This window comes from Phragmites australis, chromosome 24, assembly GCF_958298935.1.
Source record: "Phragmites australis chromosome 24, lpPhrAust1.1, whole genome shotgun sequence".
NCBI classification, from domain to species: Eukaryota; Viridiplantae; Streptophyta; class Magnoliopsida; order Poales; family Poaceae; genus Phragmites; species Phragmites australis.
This window is the reverse complement of record NC_084944.1, coordinates 5221933-5244041: the sequence shown is the minus strand read 5'-3', so window position 1 is coordinate 5244041 and position 22109 is coordinate 5221933. Positions and strand designations below refer to the sequence as shown.

Genomic DNA, 22109 nt, shown 5'->3' with positions numbered 1-22109 from the left:
GATACACTCCCAAAAACTGTCCGTAGTCGGTAACCGTATAGTAACTTGGTAGAAACCAGTCTAATTTTTGAATTTGAGTTTGATCGGTAACCGCTCAGTTTCTAAATACAGTGTGAACCGAATTGGTCAGTAACCGTGATAACCGAGCGATTACCATCGCATTTTAGAACCTTCTCACCACCACGAGAAAGGAGAAACGAAGACAGAAAGTGTATTCTAATCCTGATACCGTGTCGTCCCTTGTGACCTGAGTGAGATCAGATCAGATCCTCAGATCTGACAACGAAGCAAACCGTTAACTAGCCATCGACCAAGTGGGCAATGGCTGGAATGATTATATTTGAGGACTTGGGAGGTTCATCCCACATTCCTCAGGAACTGAAAGGGACCTGACCTCCAGCCAAAGTTACAGCGATCATGGGCACTCCTGCTCCTGTTTTCAGATCCCTTGAACTGGAAGCATCAACAAGCAGAAGTGGAGTTGGCATCTCTTGTCTTGGGCCATCGCTCCTCCGGAAGGACAGCAGGATAAAACGACGGTCCCATCGTCGCTGCGACATCGTGGTCAAGATCACTGTGTTCTGCTAGTGGTAGCGCCAGCTTTTCTGGCCTGGCCACGTAGGATGTACCATGTCCGTTGTCCGTCACGCTTGTAGCCGCCGACGTGACAGCTGAACCGCCTAGCTTTTGATGAGCCCGCCGCACTTTTGAGCGGACCATTTTCGGTAGGGTATGTTTAGTCGCTAGCCATATCTTCGACGCCACATATTTCTAAATATATGTTTAGTTTAATGTTATAATTTAGCTTACTAAACTTTTGTAATCATTTGCACTGTTGTAGACTCATTTTTAAACTTTATTGTAAGTAGCCACGCTTTGCTTAAAGTTTGGTGTGACAAAATTAGACGTAAACTAAACATGTCCTAAGGTAAAAGCGAGGTGTGCGAGTGCGGCGTGGATGGTAGCACTAGACAGGATCCTTGTTTGCCATTGACTTTGAACGGGTCCCCACGGCGGCGGTCGGGTCGGTCGCGCGATGCACGGGCGGATGCCGACCCGGGCGCCCGGCCCCCTTCACGTGCGCGCGGTTTAGCGCAACGCAAGCGAAGCGAGGCGGGATGATCGCGCCGGCCGATCGGGAACGGCGACGCACGCCTGGGCGCGGCGTTTTTAGGGCGGTCAGAGTGGCTCCACGTTGTCATGGCGCGGCGGATCTGTGTCGTTCACGGCATCGAGCGGCTGGCTGGTTCTAGGATGCGAAAGTTGGTACAAGTAGCCAACACCTCCGCAGGTTGACTGACATATATGCCTTGCAAGCACATAAATATGTTGAGATTTGTCTAACAATTTGCGATGACATATTTGTTGAGATGGCACATTTGAATTATTTATAGGTTATTTCAATTGTTGAGTTTTTTAAACAAAGAAGAGAGAAATATTGGTTGCGTTAACTATGTACAACATTTTGGTTCAAACGAGTTGTGCTTGACGAAGAAAGAATGCTTGACGCCCAGGCGTATATGGTATATGCGACCCAGGATCTCCAAATATTTCAACAGTGCCTTGGGTTAATTAATCTTTTAGTGGTGGATTAGCCGTGCGTGGTCAATTAGTCAGAGGCTCTACAAGACGAACTTTACAAGATACTCTCTCCGTCCAAGAATACAATGCATATTTTATTAGAACCCGATCTTCAAAATTAGATTTTAACTATTATCTTCTCACAAAATATATCTATAGCTAGAAAACTAATATAGTGTGAAAATATTTTGAAATATAAATTTAGTTGTATAATTTTTATACACTAAATATATTTATAATTTGACTAATTATTGGCCAAATTATATAAAGTTTGACTTTTTAAAATAAAACGCGTGTTGTATTCTTGGACGGAGGGAGGAATTATTACTATATAGTGAACACCATTCTTAAAAACAGGGCAGCAGTTTCAGAAACTTAGTTAAACAAATTCTCTGAACATAGTTTGACATTTTCTAAAACCTGTCAAAAGTTTCTAAAACCTAGTTCAACAATTTTCTAAACATAATTCAATAATTCCTGAAACATGTCGATAATTTCTGAAAACTTGGGAGCAATTTCTAAACATCATCCAACAATTTTGAAACACAGCTCGACAATCTTTGAAACCTCACTACAATGTTTATAGTGAACGTTAACTAGATAGGATCTAGTGAGAGTTTGCTAGTTAGTAATCTCCTAATTAATTGATAATTTGACCTATGGAACAATTTAACGTCTATTGGAATATTGCTAGATAATTGTTACTACGAGGGTTTTGTATGCATGAGACGTGTGCTCATACGTGCTATCCTGAACTAGTGAAATTATTCGTTAACCTATTTGCTCTTGAGACCTGCACCGTCATAGGCAAATTCTAGGAGCGTGTTATGACGACAGTAATCCATGATAGGAGCCTTCCATTCTTTGGTGTCTCGTCATCAAGAGAAGCAATAATTGGGAAAGAAAGTGCATTCTAATCATGAGAATCTGATACCAGGGAAATGCAACTCCACATCCATTTGTAACCTGATCGAGATCAGATCATCAGATCCAACACCAAAGCAAACCATTAGCTATCCATTGACCAAGTGATCGAGTAAAGGCTAGAATGATCATCATATTCGAGGACTTGGGTTGGGGGGTAAGCTCCCACATTCGTCAGGAACTGAAAGGGACCTGCGGCCAAATTATTTGCAACGATCATGGGCACCGATGTTTCAGTTTCCGGGTCCCTTGAACCAGGAGGATCAACGAGCAAGCAGAAGTGGGATTGGCATTTCTTGGGCTTCCAGGGTAGAACGGCGCCACCTTGTCGATCATCGGTGCGACGTCGCGTTCAAGATCTAAGGAAAAAAAGGTCGCGTACGTTCAGGATCACTGTTTTATTGCTTATAGAGTTCTAGTGTGCTACTAGTGGTAGCACCGGTTTTTTTGGCAGGTGCAGGGTGGACGACTGCATAGTACCCTAAAAAATTAGGGGATCCAAATCTAATTTTAGTGCTAACTACGTATGCTTAATTAGCATCAAAATAGATGGCCCAACAAAGAGAAAAAAAATGAAAAAGACCGGCAAGGGCACCCGCAAGCCTGCTAAGTGACACATCCACCATCATGAGCTCATGACCATCACGTGAACACCCAATGACCCGACCCGATAACAGCAACTCTTGCTTCCCTAAGCTAATCGCTTTGTCTTCTCCTGTTCTCCATTGGCCGCCGACTCACAGTCTCACAGCTCCGCCAGGCACGCCAAGTCGCAGGCTCACAGCCAGCTAGCCGCAACTCCCGATTCCCAAAGTCCTGATCGTACATCATAGCAACTCCTAAGTCCTGAACTCCTTACTCTAGATCGCAACAGCCAGCAACTCAAGGTAGAAGGTATAGCCCCTGTCCATCAGGCCACATCACAGCTAGGTTTTTTCTTTTCTTCTCTAATCTCTAACTAAGTCTAAAATTCATGTTATAAATAGGAAGGCATTTGTTTGATTATTTAATCAATCATCATCATGTCTTCTAGTTCTAGAAATAGGAGGTATGATTCTGGTTATGAAAAGCGTAAGAAGAAATAAATATTGGAAGCGGCAGCTCAAACTCAAAAGGGTGCTCTTGATAGGTTTGTTGTGAAAAAAAAAATCTCAATTTACTTATGAAAATCAAACCCCTGATGGTAATGTTGACGTGGGTCATGGTGATGATGCTAACAACACAATAGAAGTTGAGGTGCGCACTGCAGAAATTGATCATGATGATGATGCTAATATTAACGATGAAGTTAGTCGCCATGCTGCTAGAGCTCATGCTAGTTTGGATGGATCACCAAATACTAAAAGTAATAATGACATCAATAATTCTTTTCAGTATGATATATTTGATCCAAGATATTGGGATGCACTTATCCTAAAATAGTTGATATTATGGTGCTAAAGGGTCCTAAAAAGAGACTTGTCTATTTAGAAATGTCCTAAAGATAGATTCTTTAGAAGGTTTTCTCCAATATTTTACACTAGAGTTTCCTCAAATAGAGAAACTTTTAACAGAGAATGGCTTGTATATTGCAAAGATCATAATAGAGTATTTTGTTTTTGTTGCAAATTATTAAGAAAAGGGGCATGGAAAAAGGTCACTTAGCAAATGAGGGCTTCAATGACTAGATCATCTTGGCATTAGACTTAAAAGAGCATCAAACTAGTGAAGAACATTTTTTGAATATGGCTACTTGGTATGACTTGCGCCTCAGGTTGCAAAAGAATCAAATAATTGATAAAGTTGCTCAACCAGAACTTCAAAAGGAAAGGGAGCATTGGAGAAAAATTTTGTTTAGAATTATCATGATCGTAATTTTTTTTGCAGAACATAATATAGCATTTCGTGGCACTAATAGCAGGTTGTACCAAGACAACAATGCTAATTTCTTAGGAATGGTTCAAATGTTGGGTCAATTTGACCCTGTTATCCAACAACATGTTCGACGCATTTACTCACTGCTGCAATTAGGTATAAAATCATTAGGAAGGTAAAATAAGCAAATTACTTTTCACTTATACTTGATTGTACTCCTGATGCAAGCCACTAAGAACAAATGTCTTTGATCATAAGGTATGTTGGTGCATCTTCAGATACTATTTGCATTGAAGAATCATTTTTATGTTTTGTAGATGTAAATGATACAACTGGGTAAGGATTGTTTGATGTTCTATAAAATGAATTGAAGAATCTTGATCTTGTTGTAGACAATGTGAGAGGATAGGGATATGATAATGGGTCAAATATGAAAGGAAAATATCAAGGGGTACAAAAGAAATTTTTGGATATAAATCCTAGAGCTTTTTATTCAGCTTGTGGTTTGTTATAGTCTGAATTTAACATTATGTGATATGACAAAGTCTTGTGGTAAAGCAAAAGATTTTTTTTTAGTTATACAATGTATCAATACAACATTCGCTAATTCTACTAAGAAATAGCACATTCTGAAAGAGAACATAACAGGATTGACTCTGAAGTCATTGTCATCTACTCGTTGGAAAAGTCACGTTGATAGTGTTAAGGCTATAAGATTTCAGGTTTGGGAAATAAGGGAGGCTTTACTACATGTGGCTAAAAGTGATAATGATCCAAAGACAAGTAGTGAAGCTAAATCTTAGGAGGACAATGGACTTGGTGGCTTTGAATTTTTAATGGTAATAGTCATCTAGTATGAAATATTATCTGCTATTAATTTGGTCAACAAGTAGCTATAAGCAAATGATATGTTTATTGATATTGCAATTGAGAAAGTATAGGGGCTGATTTTCTGTTTCAGTAAGTATAGAGAAATTGGCTTTTAAAATGCAATGGAGACTGTAAAAGAAATTGCACTTGAGATAGATATTGATCTAGAATTCCGTACCAAGCGTAAAATTGAAAGAAATGGATAATTTGACGAGAGCACTGATGATGCATCTATTACTTCACAATTTGCAGAGGAGTCATTCAGGGTCAATTATTATATTTGTTGTTGATCAAGCTATAGCTTCACTTACTAGCATATTTGCACAATACCAGGGGGTGCAAAATACTTTTGATTTCTTGTTTACTTCAGATAAGCTACGCTCCTTAGATGATAAGAGTTTATTTTCTTCTTCTGTTCATCTCGAGGCTGCACTGAAGAGTGGAGAACATTCAGACATTGATAGAAAAAAAAATTGTATGTGGAGTTGAAATTCATCCAAAATTTTATCCTTAAGGAATCTATAAGCCCTCTTGATATTCTGGAGTATTTGAAATAGCTAGGCTGTTTTCCTAATGTTGTTATTGTATATAGAATCTTGTTAACTATTCATGTGACTGTTGTATTTGTGAAAAAATGCTTTTCTAAACTCAAGTTATTAAAGTCCTACTTGCGTTCAACTATGGCACAAGAAATACTCAATGGATTAGTGATAATAGCACTTGAAAATGATATCTTAGAGAAGATTAATTATGAAGGTATAATAGCAAATTTTATTTTAAGAAATACTAAAAGGATGATGCTTTTCAGTAAAACATAAGGTTAGTTTATTGCTTGAGTATTACTTTTACTCTTTTAACATCAATATTTGATATATTCCTAAGTATTGTAAGAAATAATATGTATTGAAGTTATATAATTAAGTGAATGTATGCTTTGATTATCTGTATTTTCCAATTTTAGATCCTATTATTACCTTTACTCTTTTAACATCAATATTTGATATATTCCTAAGTATTGTAAGAAATAATATGTATTGAAGTTATATAATTAAGTGAAAGTATGCTTTAATTATCTGTATTTTCCAATTTTAGATCCTATTTTGCATTTCGCAGTGGGTCTCAAATTTCTAGACATGGGCGAAGCTATTCGAAGGGAGAAGATGTAGATGCACTCAGGAAAAAACGGAAATCACAGCTAAGTCTTAAAATTTTACTCTTAACGTATCGCTCAACTCAATCTTATACACCTATTCGGTCCAATCTTATAGGCTGCATCTCTCTATTTTGCTGTAGCTTCATCACTGTTTCTAGATACGGCCTTGGCTGCGAAGCGCTGTAGCCGCCGACGTGACGGCCGAGCCGCTGCACTTTTTGAGCTGACGACGTGTTGGTCATGGTGTGGCTTGGGCCGTTCAGGGTGCCAGACGACAAAATCGTTACGTGCCATTGACCTGAACGGATCCCCATGCACGGCGCGCGGTGCATCACAAGTGAGGCGATCGATCGGGAACGACGGCGATGCCAGGCCAGCCTGCGTGTGTCCCTGATCGGTTGCACGGGTTGGAGTGGCCGCCCGCACGTTTGGAGGATGCCGGCCGAGGCATCAACTACGCGTGCATGAATGGATTCTTAAAATTAAAACAAATAGACTCTTGTTAGAAGAAGGGAGTTAAATTATTTCCAGGGGAATTCTGTGAAATTCTTACGTTGTAATTAGGTTGTTACTCCATGTAGTTGTATGATTATTCGATTCTTCTGTTAAAATGTTTTTTCAAATCAGTTTCTTAGAGCGCAGTGAATAAAATACGTCATAGCCTTATGAGAAGGCGTGAGAACAAGACTCAAACCCTGATCGGCCAGTCTCTAATTCTATTCAGGGCTTAACCATTTGAGTGTTAAGTACTCTTTCGAATCATATTCTTGAGACTAAGGACATCCATTTTGAAAATTTAAATCAATAGAAAAGGAAAAAAAAAAGAGTTCAAGGGCCTAGCCGATTCTAGGATGCAGAAGTTGGTAGCAACCCCTTGTATCCACGGATGGGCCAGTTTCGCTAAGTGCAGGGAACTTGTCAGGGAGCGGCAGGGGTTCTTGCACTATGTCGATGGAGACTCGAATGCGGTAGCAAAATCTCAACTCGATTAGAACCCTACCCAGCTTCGTAAAAGTTAATCTCAGACAGTCTAGGATTGTTTGGTTCTGGACTTCAAAAATTCAAGCTAAAATTTAATCACGCCTAAAAAATAGCTTCCATTTAAATCAAGGCTAAAATTTTATAGTACGTTAAAAAAATTTAGTCGGCTAAATTTTTTTTAGCAAAACTAGACAATATTTTGATGTCTAAAAGGGTCTCCTTAGTTTTTATCCGGCTAAACTTTTTTCTCACTCTATTTATCCGGATTTTAATATACCTTTAATCTTGACATGATTAAAATTTGACTTTAACTTCTTAAAGTTAATAACCTAACAGCCCCAGAGTTTGGTATAGTGAACAGATGAGGGGTGAAATAGGAAAAATCAATTGAAGACTGGAATTGCTTCATTCGGCAGGCCTGAATTCTATCTGCGATTTCCGAGGGCGAGGCTCCCCAGGTTCGGTTCCAGGTTCGGTTCCAGGTTCGGTCAGTCAGAGACTACGCGAGCCGACGCTCCCGTACAGCTTCAAGTTTAAGCACATCCATTCATGTAATCCCGCGGGCGTGGTGCTCTCGCGGTCTCGCCACCCTCTCGAGCAGCACGGAATCAGCTGCTCTCCGGTCAAAACCACCGACCCCAAGACTCTTTCTCGGTAAAGTAAATTAGAAGATTCTCAAAAAATCTTATCTATATCAATCATCATGTGTTATAATAATTAGTCTGAAGGGAAAAAAAAAGTTAACACATATCATTACAGAGAGCGAGTTTTTTATAAAATAGAATTTTATAAATTTGCTAAAATGCGATCTTCGAATTCGAAACTCTATCCTTGGGTTAATTTATCCACACATGTTACCCCAGTGATCCGTCCATTTTTAATTTAACCATTGGTAATTACCGAGATTACAGAAAGGCACGCTTGTGCCATCGTCCATGGACCATGGCTCCCCACATCCAAAACAGTGGACGGCCGGCCTGGTCATGTCGCCTTGCTTCTCTCTCTCTCCAAAACTGGAAACGCCATTGGCGGCAGGCGAAGGGAACCGACATCCATCGAGTATAAATGGAAACGAAAAGGACGACACGGCACGGTGCAGAAGAGCACAATACCGTGTGCTGCCGTCCGTCCTTAATCGTACGTACAGTCAACAAGAGTTTTGGCCCGTCGGATCGGTCGCTACGGCGCCTAGAGATCGCGACCGTGTTAAGAATTCGTGCCGCTGATAATGTTAAAGCCTTTGATCGATCGGGCACGGTCTTCAGAACCGAACTTTTGTTACTCCAACCTTTGAAGCAACAAATGCGTAGAGTATTTTGAGTGTAGTTCAGCTAATTGGTTTGATAAAATTTACGAAGTCTAAAACACACGTTAGGATAGGAGTACTACCGGCCTTTGTTTTTTTTTATTGATTATCATGATTTAGATTTTGTGAATAAACTTATTTTTATCGTATCGTAAATGATAGAATTTCGTAGTACAATTTAATTTGTGGATTATAAGAATTAGTTTTTAGACATTGGCGGTTTGGCGCTGGCGCTGTGGACCCATCCACGCTTGGACGGATCCTTCGGGTGGTGACATCAGCGATGCGTTGCCGACCATTGCACTGCTACCGAGTCAAGCGTCCATCTTGCTGTTACGAATACCGTCGCTATGATCCATCCAACGGTTGGGAATAGGGATGAGGCCAATGACATATTGAGAGGTAGGGATGAAAACGGAACAGAAAAATCTCGTTCCGTCCCGGTGCCGTATCCTGTTTTTTTCAATTCGTTTTCGTTTTTTCCCGTTCCCGTCTATCCTGTTTTCGTTTTCGTCCGGCTAAGAAAATGTGAAAGTGAAAACGGTACGAGGTTTTTCCGACCGTTTCTGTCCATTTTTACCCCTACGCTCACTTATGTCTTTGGTTGAGACTTATCACTTATATATATTATATGCTCGAGTATCGAGTTAAGGTTTATGTGGTTCTTTTTTAGAGGGGTACAAAACATGACGTACATAACCCACTTACATCACACTCACGCCTAACGCGCGCGCGCACGTGCATGTCCTAAGCATACATGTTACAGATATATTCTCGTTAAACGGGCACGTGTGTGCATACCCCTAACTACTAAAGAAAAAACCCCGATGAGGCTTGTGGGTCGATCCTAGGGATCGAACCCACGACTGGCCGTCCCTGTCAGTTTGCCACTAGAAGCGAACCGATCGAGCTACTGCTCGATCCTAAGGCTTATATTGTTGTATCTTCGTATCTTGTATTGTTTGAGTCAAATATTGATAAAAAATGATATGTCATGTGAATCGAAAAATCATCTGATATTTTTTTTACTTTAATGCGACTTGCTGATTGAATTGGTTCATTAAACTTATTAATTTAGTGTTATCTGAACATAATGTGAAACTTATACATGTTGACATGTCTTGATGGTTCTGTAGGTCGGTGTTTCCATTTTGTGTTTTCGAATCCCGACCAATACCGGTATTTTCCCGATCGGATTGGTTCGTTTTCGACCCTCCGATTATGTCCGACCGTTTTTTTTTCTGTTCTCACCTATCCCGTTTTCTTTTTCGTCCGGCAGAGAAAATATGAAAGTGAAAAGATTAGAGAGTTTTTTCGATCGTTTTCGTCCATTTTCATCCCTGTTGAGAGGTGCAATCGATTTCTTGTGGTGGAATATATCCTCACCCTTTTCTTTAAAGGGGCCAGGGAGTGCTGGGCATACTCGCTAATAAAGTAGGTAGGCACTGTGTTAGAGCCTAGGTGGTGTCGCTGTCAACCGAGCGTTCCAGCTCTCATTCCTTTTATATATATATATATATATATATATATATATATATATATATATATATATATAGTCTGTACTCTCGGACTCACAAGACAGTGTAGCATCGAAATACGTTCCAAGCAAATTCTTTGAATATTGTGAATATCGATCAAAATTCAAAAAATTTGGTGAGAATTCAGCTGAATTTTGTATTATTTGGTTTTTTGAATTTGAATCGACCAATAATAGTCAATATTCGTGGCATGCGATAGCATTTTCGAACCCTGGCCAGACCGTCGCAATCGTGTGTCGCGTTTACAAATTGTAGCCAGACCGTCCTGGCCCATGCTTTGCTATAATTTCTCGGAATTCAGTTCGTCGCCGCGCTGGGAATGGCATGATCGCCGAAGATAAGGGCGTAGTGCGGTGAGGAGTTGGAGATCGATAAACAAGCCACATGATCCGGTCCATTTCGAGTCATGGTTTACTTGTTCCGGTGATGATCACGATGCATACCAGCAAGTTATCAAAATTACCTGCATACCATTGAAAGTTATCAAAATTCTCATTTTATCAAAAAAAAAGTTATCATTTATCATGTACCACTACTTGAAATTATTCTTATCATGTATGACATTGTTATTATAACAATATTAATGACATATAAGAGGATAAAAAAACTAAATTTCTTTTCTCATGTGCGCTATTGCTGTTAGCTCCGTTATAACGGTAATAATATACAGGGAAGAAAATTTTTAAATAGTGATAGATGAGAGCCCAGAACTTTTTTATATGATAAATCGAGAATTTCGAAAATTTTCCATGACATGCTAGGAATTATCTGTAGCAAATTCCATTGAGCATTGCAATCCTACTAAAGCTCAGAGCTCTGATTTTTTATACTGTCGGGATTCTTTTGAAATGCTGCAACAATCGACAAAAAATTTGTAAATCGGTTGAGATAGTCCAGGAGTCTGTTGGACTGGTAGAACAGCTATCTTGAGATGGAAACGGACACGACCCGCAAAAACGGAACGGAACCTCTTGTCACTACGTTCTCACTGCACGGCCGGCCGCACCCCACCGACAGCAGAAGATCCACTCGCTGGCGCGCGGGGCCTCGCGTACGCCCGCCCCCACGCGTCATGCGCTCTACGGGTGGTGTCTCGTGCCGCGCCACGCGGGCGCGGCTATTTGCTGTTCGTGCGGGCGCGGCGGATCCGGCGGGCCCGCACCTCCACTGGGCTGCTACTGCAGCGGCAGGGTGCGAGGCGAGCGGCACTCATCACCGAAACGGAGGTGGTCCAAGAGACCAAGACCTCGCCATAATTCCAAGCCACTGTGCCGCTGTAGCAGCGCGCACACCACCCCCACCGCCATTTCCTCCTCCACCACCTCGCCTTCGTCGAGAGCCAGGAAAGGTTTGATCTTTTTTTCGGCTCCGGCCGCCAAAGCTTCGATTTCACCCCCGGGTTTCGTGGAAGAAGTTGCAGGGGCGGCGGAGGCTGCCCTGATGTAGATTTAGCTTCCGCTGTGCCCGGTGTTAACATCTCTCGCAGAATCAATCGCAGCTGCAGCCGTTCTGGTGCTCCTTGATCTGCCAGTCGGGAACTATGGGCGTGGGTGAGAGAGGTATCGCTGTTGCTTTCGCCGCTTCGCTCCAATTGCTTGCTTTTCGTTTGGTTGGTTGCGTGGTGTGTTTTGGTTCGCGAGGGATGTGATTAATGGTGGACGTGGCAGGTTTCTTGGGCGCACAGTGATCGCATTTGGTGGCGGTGGAGGAGGAGGAACAGGAGGAGACCATGAAGGAGGCGGGCGAGGAGAGGTACCTTGACCCACAGCTGTGGCACGCGTGCGCCGGCAGCATGGTGCAGATGCCCCCTGTGCGGTCCCGCGTGTTCTACTTCCCGCAGGGCCACGCGGAGCACGCGCACGGCGGCGGCGCGGACCTCGCGGCGGCGGCCGGGCCGCGCGAGCTCCCGCCGCTCGTGCTCTGCCGCGTGGCCGGGGTGCGGTTCTTGGCTGATCCCGAGACCGATGAGGTGTTCGCCAAGATCCGGCTGGTGCCGGTCGCGCCCGACGAGGTGGAGTTCCGGGAGCCGGACGAGCTCGGAGGCGACCCCGCGGACGCCCGGGAGAAGCTGGCGTCCTTCGCCAAGACGCTCACGCAGTCCGACGCCAACAACGGCGGCGGCTTCTCGGTGCCGCGCTACTGCGCGGAGACCATCTTCCCCAAGCTGGACTACCGGGCCGACCCGCCGGTGCAGACGGTGCTCGCCAAGGACGTGCACGGGGAAGTGTGGAAGTTCCGGCACATTTACCGGGGCACGCCACGCCGGCATTTGCTCACCACGGGTTGGAGCACGTTCGTCAACCAGAAGAAGCTCGTCGCGGGGGATAACATCGTGTTCTTGCGCACAGAGCACGGCGAATTGTGCGTCGGTATACGGCGTGCGAAGCGGGTGTCTTGTGGTGGCATGGAGTACATGTCCGGGTGGAACGCTCCGGGATATGGGGGGTTCTCAGCTTTCTTGAAGGAGGAGAGTAAACTGACGAAGGGTCCAAGTGGGCACATGAGGGGCAGGGGGAAGGTGAAGATTGCGGATGTCGTGGATGCGGCAAGCCTAGCGGCGAGCGGGCAGCCATTTGAGGTGGTGTACTACCCGAGAGCTAGCACACCGGAGTTTGTTGTGAAGGCTGCATCGGTGTTGAATGCGATGAGGATCCAGTGGTGCCCTGGGATGAGGTCCAGGATGGCATTTGAGACGGAGGACTCATCAAGGATTAGCTGGTTTATGGGAACAATATCTTCTGCTCAGGTTGCTGATCCAATCCGATGGCCGAATTCACCGTGGAGGCTTCTTCAGGTTTTGCTTGATCTCATGCTATCCATAGTTATATGCCATACTGCATTATAGGCTAATGCATACTGTTTCTGATCTTTTAACTCTTACTGTCTGAGTGGGTGTTACTAGTATGTCACTATGTTGTATCTGGTATCTATGAATTTGCAATGCCCTGCTAAAATCAACAGCTCCCGTTTAACCATTGGTTCAATAGAAATATGGAATATGCATAAATCACTCAAAGATGATCTTTGCTTGAGGTGCTCCAATTGGCTCTAGAAGATGCATGTAAGAGATGACCAGCACACAGCGCATTGTGCTCACACGCTTGTAGCCCACATGAAGTATCCAAATGCCATTGGATTACTGGACAAACTACCAATGAGAAATTGGATGGCCGAGGCGTAATTGGGAGATACAGAGGCAGGCAAGGAAGCTAGATGTCTAATTGTGTTTACTAGGATGGGAACAATTTTGTAACATAGTTCTAAGCATAAAGAACAACATAGGAAAATGAGTACACATTTACCATATAGGGAACTTTACTGTTTGTTTGGTTCAGTTAGTTTCTCATCAGGAACTCGTTATATATTGTTAGTATGCTTCACCAGTCTCTTGTGGTCACTGAAAACTGATATCAGTGTCATCATTTTCAACAGTTTCATTTCTAATCACCCATTTATTCAAAACCCTATCATCGAAGTCGACAGATTCAGTGTAGACCATCCTTTATCTACTTAACTTTCTGTGTCCGTGTCTCTGCACACTTTAAAAGCTGGCAAGCGTCATTATTGTGACTTCTTCCTGAATCAATAACCAAAAAAGAGATGCAAATAATAGCTGTTGCACAGTTTGTTCTTTTCAAGAGCGGGAGTGATGGGAGAGGGAGGGAGATGAACTTTCAAAGCTTGCTACTAACATTGACAAAGGAGACATCCACTTAACAAGGAAAAAGATGGCCACGAATTCGGCATAATTAATCAAGCTCCAGAAATATCAAAAACATTTTTCTACCGTCAGACTACTTTGCTACTAAGTATCCCTGATTATTGAGAAGTTCATTACGAGAGTGCCCAGGTATTGAATTGGGTTTTGTTAGCGTCAGCTGTCAGGAGGCATTAGTAAATGCGGATTTAGGGACCAGTGCTAGCTTTGTTTGGAGTGTTTATGAATGCATTTCTTGCAATCCTGATTTGCCATATGTGTCTTGTTGAACTTCAAATGTTGGTAGTGAACCAATATAACAAACTAATATAACATTCACATACTTACACAAACATCCATGTATAAAAAGTAGGTCTCTTGGTCCTGAACTCCTGAATTGATTGGTCCTTGTCCCTACTTCATGGTAGTACCTTACATTTGCTTTTTATGATCAATCCCCTTATAAGATTGCTAGCTGATCCTTAAATGCAGCCTAATAGCTACCATTGTACATTTGTACCTTGAGAAAGAGATGTTGAACTTCTGGTAATAAGATTGACCTAGCATTAGTTTAACCTGAACGAGCTAGCTCTATTTTCAGATGTACCCTAGGACTTTCTTGGTCCTTTGTCTCTCTTAACTGTAATATGCTTGGTTTTCTTGGAATTGGCTTGATACATAGTTTGACAGGCAATGTAGGAATACCGAGGAAGGCATCTTACTAGTAGTGTTAAGTGAGATTTGAAGGTCATCAGATTATATTATCTCCAATGTCATCAAGTATGGCAGATCTTGAAAGAATATTTTCAAATTTCAACCATAAAATAATTTACTTGCGAAATTGGTTTAACAAATTGTTGTCTGATGTGTCTTTTGTGCTTATTAGCTCTGCAAGCACCACTTTCATTGTCTGCTTCGTGTCTTTTTACCCTTTCACATAGTTGCAAATTTCTTACAGGTGACATGGGATGAACCAGACCTGTTGCAGAATGTGAAGTCTGTCAACCCATGGCTTGTGGAGCTGGTATCCAGCATCCCACCAATTCACCTGAGACCATTTTCTCCACCTAGAAAGAAGTTGCGGGTGCCTCACCATCCTGACTTTCCATTTGATGGTCAGCTGTTGAATCCAACATTCCACAGCAACCCACTTGGTCCTAGCAACAGCTCCCTATGCTGTTTCCCGGACAACGCTCCTGCAGGCATACAGGGAGCCAGGCATGCTCAATTTGGTTTACCCCTAACAGACCACCAGCTTAACAAGCTGCACCTTGGTCTGTTCCATGGCGGTGGTTTTAACCGGCTTGACGCTATCACTCCGCCTTCACGGATTTCCAAGGGTTTTGTGATCACCAGTGCACCAGTCCATGAGAGTATCTCTTGCTTGTTGACAATTGGCACACCACAGGGCACAGACAAATCTGATGACAGAAAGAAACCCCATATAATGCTGTTTGGAAAGCCTATTCTTACCGAGCAGCAGATGACTTCTAGAGGATCAAGTGAAACACTCTACCCTGCGGTTACTGGAAATAGTTCATCTAATAGCCATTCGCAGAAGACTGCAAATGTATCTGACGGTTCTGGATCATCGATCTGCATTGGTTTCTCGTCTCAAACTCATGAAGCATCTGAGCTTGGGTTAGAAGCCGGGCACTGCAAGGTATTTATGGAATCAGAGGATCTTGGTCGCACCATCGACTTGTCTGTCTTTGGGTCATACGAAGAGTTGTATGGTCAGCTAGCTGACATGTTTGGAATCGAGAAAGCAGCACTAATAAGCCATCTTCATTACCGGGACGCAGCTGGTGCTGTCAAGCATACTGGTGAAGAACCATTCAGGTGAGCCTTTCCTTAAGATCTGCGGGGCTTTTTTCTACCTTCTGAGTTGTGTCTAATTTATACTATTGCAACCACATATTTGATATCTTAGCTCAAAAAATGGCATACATGATAAATCTAATTCATTCCTTATGTGTTACAGTGACTTCATGAAAGTAGCACGGAGGCTCACCATAATAGAGAGCAGCGAGGGGAGGCTGCAGAAACCTCTCATCGAATGTATGGTTGAGCGGGCTTGAGTACATGGCCTTTCGATGTGCCAATCTGAAGCTTGTGGAAGGCTAAGCTTAGAATGAAGGAATCGTTACATTTTCATTTTTGTTTGCCTGCTGTGAAGCAGAAACTGCGATGTTTGTTCAGTCTTGTGGAAAGCCTCGGTAGTGGTTTTCATTTGTTTACGTGATTTGATCGTCAGAACTTTGTTTGTGATCAGTTGTGATGTACTTCGGTGGGAGTTCAGAAATAACCTCTTCGATGAATTAGCTTGAAATAAAGTGCGAGTTGTGTTAAGGAAGGCTGGTACTACATGATACTTATTAATGAATCAGGCATTCGCTGTCGTCGTTTCAGTTAAAATGCTTGCATATGTTGCTGCATTTTGACAGTTTATTCTTGCAACGGCGCTCTATGAGAGCATTTCATATGCTAAATTCCTACACGGATGCAATGTTCATTTCATCACATGAATACTAGGGTCTATCTGAACCGTCCAATGCGACGTCTTTGACAGTTGAAGCTTCAGGATCGTCCCAAGAAATCCAAGGGTTTTGAACACTAAAATTTCTGGTTTCTGAAGCCATGCGCGTTGGTAAGGTGGACTTCGGCTAAGTATCATTGTACGAGCGACGGAAGGATCTGGTATCTGAAGCACGCGGACAGGTCGCGAAGGATGCTCATGCACCTGTCATTTGAAAAGAGTGGATCCTCACGTGGTTTAAACTGGGCTAGCACATGGTCTGAATCGACCGTACGGGTCGCGATACAGTCATGCCACACGAACACGAGGTCGAGCATGAATTCGTGATCTATGGTTGCAATGCCATTAGACTGTTGCTACTACTGCTTCTCTTTTGAGAAATGCAACTCCACAACTATTACGCACGCATCATCTATCTCAGCTGTACATTTCTTTTATATATCTGTTAATTCTTTCATCTATCTTATTTTTTTTATCTAATCATCTAGTTCGAATCTCAATATAAAAAGACGGTGGAGATAGATGGCGTGTGCATATCACATTGTTGAATTTTCACTGAGGCTTATGCTGTAGGTGTATGGGTTCCTGCCTTCCTGGCACGAGCTTGGGCGTGATCTATGCGTAGCATGATCCATATAGTCAGAACCCGTGCGGTGATCCCCTGATCCTAGTGGAGTAGCGTAGTGGTTTCTGGCGATGGCAGCTGGATCTTTTGCTCGACGCCCTCGTAGGTTCGTGCTCCATGCTGTAGTCCTGCTCCTGCACCGGCACCTGTGAAGATTCCTCGCGAGGTCTCCACGAAACGCAGCAGTTTTGAGTCCGGCCGCCGGAGCTGGTACCGGACCCCGTCTGATGCAGTGATGCGCCGGAACACCGCACGAGCCGGGTGGAAGACCGGCCGGCCGTGGCTCGCTTGGTTAGCCGAGGCCAGAGCCCAGGGGGGCGAAACGAATGACATGCGTTCGGCCCTGCTGCGCGCGGCGCTGATCGGAGCCGCCGTCTGTGAGCCACTTGCGGCCGTGGCGCGGTCCGGTGCTTTACGCTAATTAAACTTGGGGATCAGCTGACGAGCCTGCGTATTCACCGAACACGTGTTGGTCAATGTCGTTTCTTGTGATTGTGACCTATAACTGGTCGTAAGAACTCGAGAGATGCGTACACACGTAGGTGAAGCGAGACAGACAGAGCCCAGCATTCTAGCCAGGCCAGGCCAAGTAGCCAGCCAAAGTGAGCAGCAGCCGGAGCTAACGTACGTATCGGCGTACAGCATCCAAATGCAAGTGCATGCACATACCAAGACCCGCCGCAACAATTTGTCGCGGGACATCGTAATCATGGACCACTTTGAAGGAATCCATTCCCAGAACGCGCCATACACTTAGTACGTCCATGTCGATACGACGACAACGACGACGACTATGAAACAGCACCGGGCCATCGATGTTGGCTCCTCGTGTTACAATAGCACCTGGTGTTTATCGCACGTCCTTGCTAGAAGAGCTAGACGAGCTAGTAGAGGGATGCCGTTCTTACTACTTTACTAGACGAGCTAGTAGAGGGACGATAGTTGGACTCGTGGATGTGGACCCTGACGCGTTCTGTGCTCGGTGAGGCTGTGCTAATTTGTAGCCATGGGTCCAGCAGGTGGAGGCCCGAGAAGGGTCTAGGTCAGGAACAAGTATAATATTTCACCTGTGGGCACCTCAGGCTCCCAAACTAACACATTTGTCCTCAAATTGTTAGCCCACCTCACCCCAATTAAAAACCCTAAGCTCTACCCCACGCCCCACCCCCACCCATAAGCTACGGCCGCCACCTGAGTTTTTTTTTTCATTTTTTTAATTTTAAAAATTAAATAAATAACTTCCGGATAAATTTTTTTACAGAAATAGAAACCTACCGCCCTCTCAAAAAACTACAATATTTTTAAAGAACAATAAAAATACCAAATACAGTACTTACCACCTCTCGAATGGTGGTTACCTCTTGCAGCCAACTGAGAGCCCCGGCTAGTTACTGTTCCCGTGGTGAACAGTACTCAACGTTTAATTTTCCTTTTTCATCTCCTTTGTTCAAAATAGTGGTCTTCTGTTGCTAAAAAAATCTTAAATTTTTTTCTACATGTTTCATAATCCATTTGCAACCTATTTTAATTAGATTCACTTAAAAATCATGTGCATAATTTAAACTAAAATTCTCTAAAAAAAGGGTACTTTTATAACTTCTAGAAATTGTTAGGGCATCAAATAAATTCCCAAAAATCTAGAAACATTCACTAATATTCTTCTTATATGATAGACTAATTTCTAAAATTATTTTTAGCCCTAGATTTTTATATGTTTGAATTCAAATAGAGTTAAAAGAAGAATATCACATGAAATTATAAAAATACATATAAATGGAGCATTACAAAGGAACTCATTTTTTCACCATATAACCTAGGTCCGAAAATAATTTTAGAAATTAGTCCATCATATAAGAAGAATATTAGTGAATTTTTCTAGATTTTTGAGAATATATTTGATGCCCCTAACAATTTCTAGAAGTTATAAAAGTACCCTTTTTTTAGAGCATTTAGTTTAAATTATACATATGATTTTTAAGTGAATCCAATTAAAATGAGTTGCACATGGATTATGGAACATGTAAAAAAAATTAAGCTTTTTGGAGCAACAGAAGACTACTATTTTAAATAGAGAAGATGGGAAAAAAAAATTGAGCGTTGGTTACTGTTTACCACGGGAACAGTATCCTAACCGCTCTCAGTTGGCTGCAAGTGCTAACCGCACTTTGAGAGAGCGGTAAGGTCTATGCTTGTTACTGTGGCATTCTTATCGCTCTCTGAAAGGACTGCAGCCTTTTGAGAGACGTCTATTTCTGTAAATTTTTTTCATCCAAGAGCTATTTATTTAATTTTTTAAGTTAGAAAATGTAAAAAAAAAACTCGCCACCACCCCTCACCCCACTCGGCCACTCCCTGTCTCCCTAAAGGCCCACCCCACCCAGTCTTCTCTCTCTCCCCCGAGTCCCAACAGCAGATGGTCGCCAGTGCCATGTCTGTAGTGGAGCAGAGCCGTTGCAGGCACATAGTCGACGGGATCCCCTCCTTCGGTCCTTCCTCTAGCTGAGGTAGCAAATCGCCCTAGGTGTGGATGCTGTAGCAGTCGACCCCAAGCAGCTAACCAGATCTACTGTCCACAAGAGTCGAGAGGAGAACACGATCGCACGATGTCGTACCCTCCACCTCCATCCTCCGACAGAAGGGTCGATCCGATGAGCGTGTGAGAATCGGTTGGCGTCTGGTGGGCGATGGTGCGGATACAGATTTCCATCAGTTAGCTATTGCTAGTGTGAGTACACATTTGCGTTTCAGGTTTCATCACAGGTGGGTTTTTGTTCCACCTGTCCTGAACCCGACCCCATCCCTAAGACTATATCGAAGGAAGTTTTCAATGGATTTTCGTACTTCAATAGTTTTTCTTACAGTTCTCGTTGTAAATAGATTTTTAAGATCATTTCTTACAGAATAAGATCCTCTATTCTTTTTCTTATAATTTTTTTTAAAGAAAAACTGTTAGAGATAAAAGAAGATAAAAATAGCAAAGAATAAAGAGAGAAATAAAAAAGAAAACGAACCCAAAAAAATATAGTTCGAGATAGTTCTAAAAACCAGCGTACTACACTACTGCCACGGCAGAGTTGCATGCGCGCGCTGTATGAGAGGACGACTCGTCCGCAGGCAGGCAGTCGCATGCGTCATGCATGCACGCTTAGCGCAAAGCAAGTCGATAGGTCCATGTCCTTTGCATGAAGTCACTTAGATGCACGCTGGTTCAGTATTACCAGCGCCCATGTTGGACTTGTCCTGTTAGCAAACGATAAACTGACTCGGTAAAGCCCCACTATTTGTCTTACCAAGGACTGTGATTTAATTTCTCACATCAAAATGAAATCTTTTAGTGAGTAGTTATGCGCACAAATTGCTATTGTATAAGTTCGTTAGTGACTCCAGTAAAAAAAAAGGTGTTGTTCTGTATATGAACATGCTCTACAAAACACAACTTTAAAAATTATATGATTGTAGAACTTTTTTTTATTTTGAGAGAAATATACTCCTACCACTGACTCCGATAAAAAAAATACATGATATTTTTAACTTTTTACGATCATCCATGTGTAACTTTGACTACTATTTTCTATTAAAATATAGTTATACTATCTAATAAAAATATAATATCATATAAATATTTTTTAAGATAAATTTACATGTTTAATTTTTATATTTAAAAACTAAATATTTTTAAACCTATTGACAGTTAAATTTTTTAAAAAAAATTGATGAGATCTAAATTAAAACGTTAGAGTATTTATAACCGAAGGCAGTACCTTTTACTTAAGTATGTGACCGAAGGAATAGTATTGTTTGGGTCAATAGAAAACAGTACTCACGCGCGACATGGCAGCATTTTCTTGAGGTCTATGATCATGACAGGACAGAATGCACGCGCAAGACAGCTGCATGCTGATCCACATGAGCAGTGAATGCACTGGCAGGTCCGTGTTTCTCCCGGCCCAATAAAATGATGGCCACTTTGAATTTCTGTGGTGGTACGTACCTGGCCCTCTGGTTAAGCCAGAGGAAATTGGGCAAAGCCGAGAGAGTGTACAAGGCCCAACTGTTGGCCGTGGCCGAAAAAATTTGAGATGCTAATTTTCAGCCATGTGAAACCAACAAATTTCTCGGACGACGAAAATTGTTTGTTGGATCGCGATCCAACCAATAGAGGTCATCTTTAACCTCTGTTCTTCTTCCTTTCGACGTTTCCAACCGAGCTCGCGATTTTTTGTCTCGCTGCTGCCTGCCTCCACTCGCAGCATTGCTCCCACTATTGAACCATAGTCACCACCTCTACCACGCTAACACTACTTCACCTGACCGTCTTCGCTCGCCCCCGTTACAGCATCGCTTATCTAGTTGTCCCCACCGCCTCGCTACCTTGCTCCTACGCCTATCATCACCGCTGGGTTAGCTTGTCACTCACAACTTCCTTCTAACCCCGTCGATGGAGAAATCCCACTAGAGAAAATCCACCGAAAAAGATCATCATTCAAACCCCATTACTGCAGATACAGTGACACTATCGGTTCATGTTATGATCCGACGTTGAAAATACCAATATCAATGTTGACTAATGACATGAAACGGGTGTGATAAATATATTATCAGTGTCGGCTCTAATTATACAAGTCATTTTCGAAAATTCATATATTTTTCGTACGAAGTAAAAAATGAAGATAACTTTTATATAAAAATTGTAACCCTTGACGAGATCTATAGCTTTATAGTTATAAACTTTTTTATTTGAAGCTATCTATGTTTTAAAATCAGCTTGACAATCAATTTGGCATCCCTAACTTATTAGGTTCGACTCCTTCTGTTGTGGTTCACCGAGAGCACTTAGCACTAAAAAGTAATTGAAAAATGATCAAGCTAGTAATAACACAATAAAATAATAATAATATATATAATACGTAAGCACTAAATAATAATTAAAATGTTGTCATGATGCTTCTGCTCCGACACCGCCCAACCGGCGTTCCTCCGCCTCCTGCGGCCGGTGACATCCCCGCTGCCTCGCCCCCACATCCCCACCACCCCCAAACCG

At 42.6% G+C, this 22109-nt stretch overlaps 1 protein-coding gene across 1 annotated transcript; it reads left to right on the top strand.

The window, feature by feature from the left end:
• The first annotated feature begins 11372 nt into the window (after window positions 1-11372).
• LOC133907500 (auxin response factor 22-like) lies at window positions 11373-16256 on the top strand. The gene is made up of 4 exons (XM_062349553.1): window positions 11373-11766; window positions 11875-13001; window positions 14863-15746; window positions 15889-16256. The coding sequence occupies exons 2-4, from the start codon at window positions 11937-11939 to the stop codon at window positions 15983-15985; spliced, it is 2046 nt and encodes a 681-aa protein (XP_062205537.1). The 5' UTR covers window positions 11373-11766; window positions 11875-11936; the 3' UTR covers window positions 15986-16256.
• Window positions 16257-22109: the final 5853 nt, after the last annotated feature.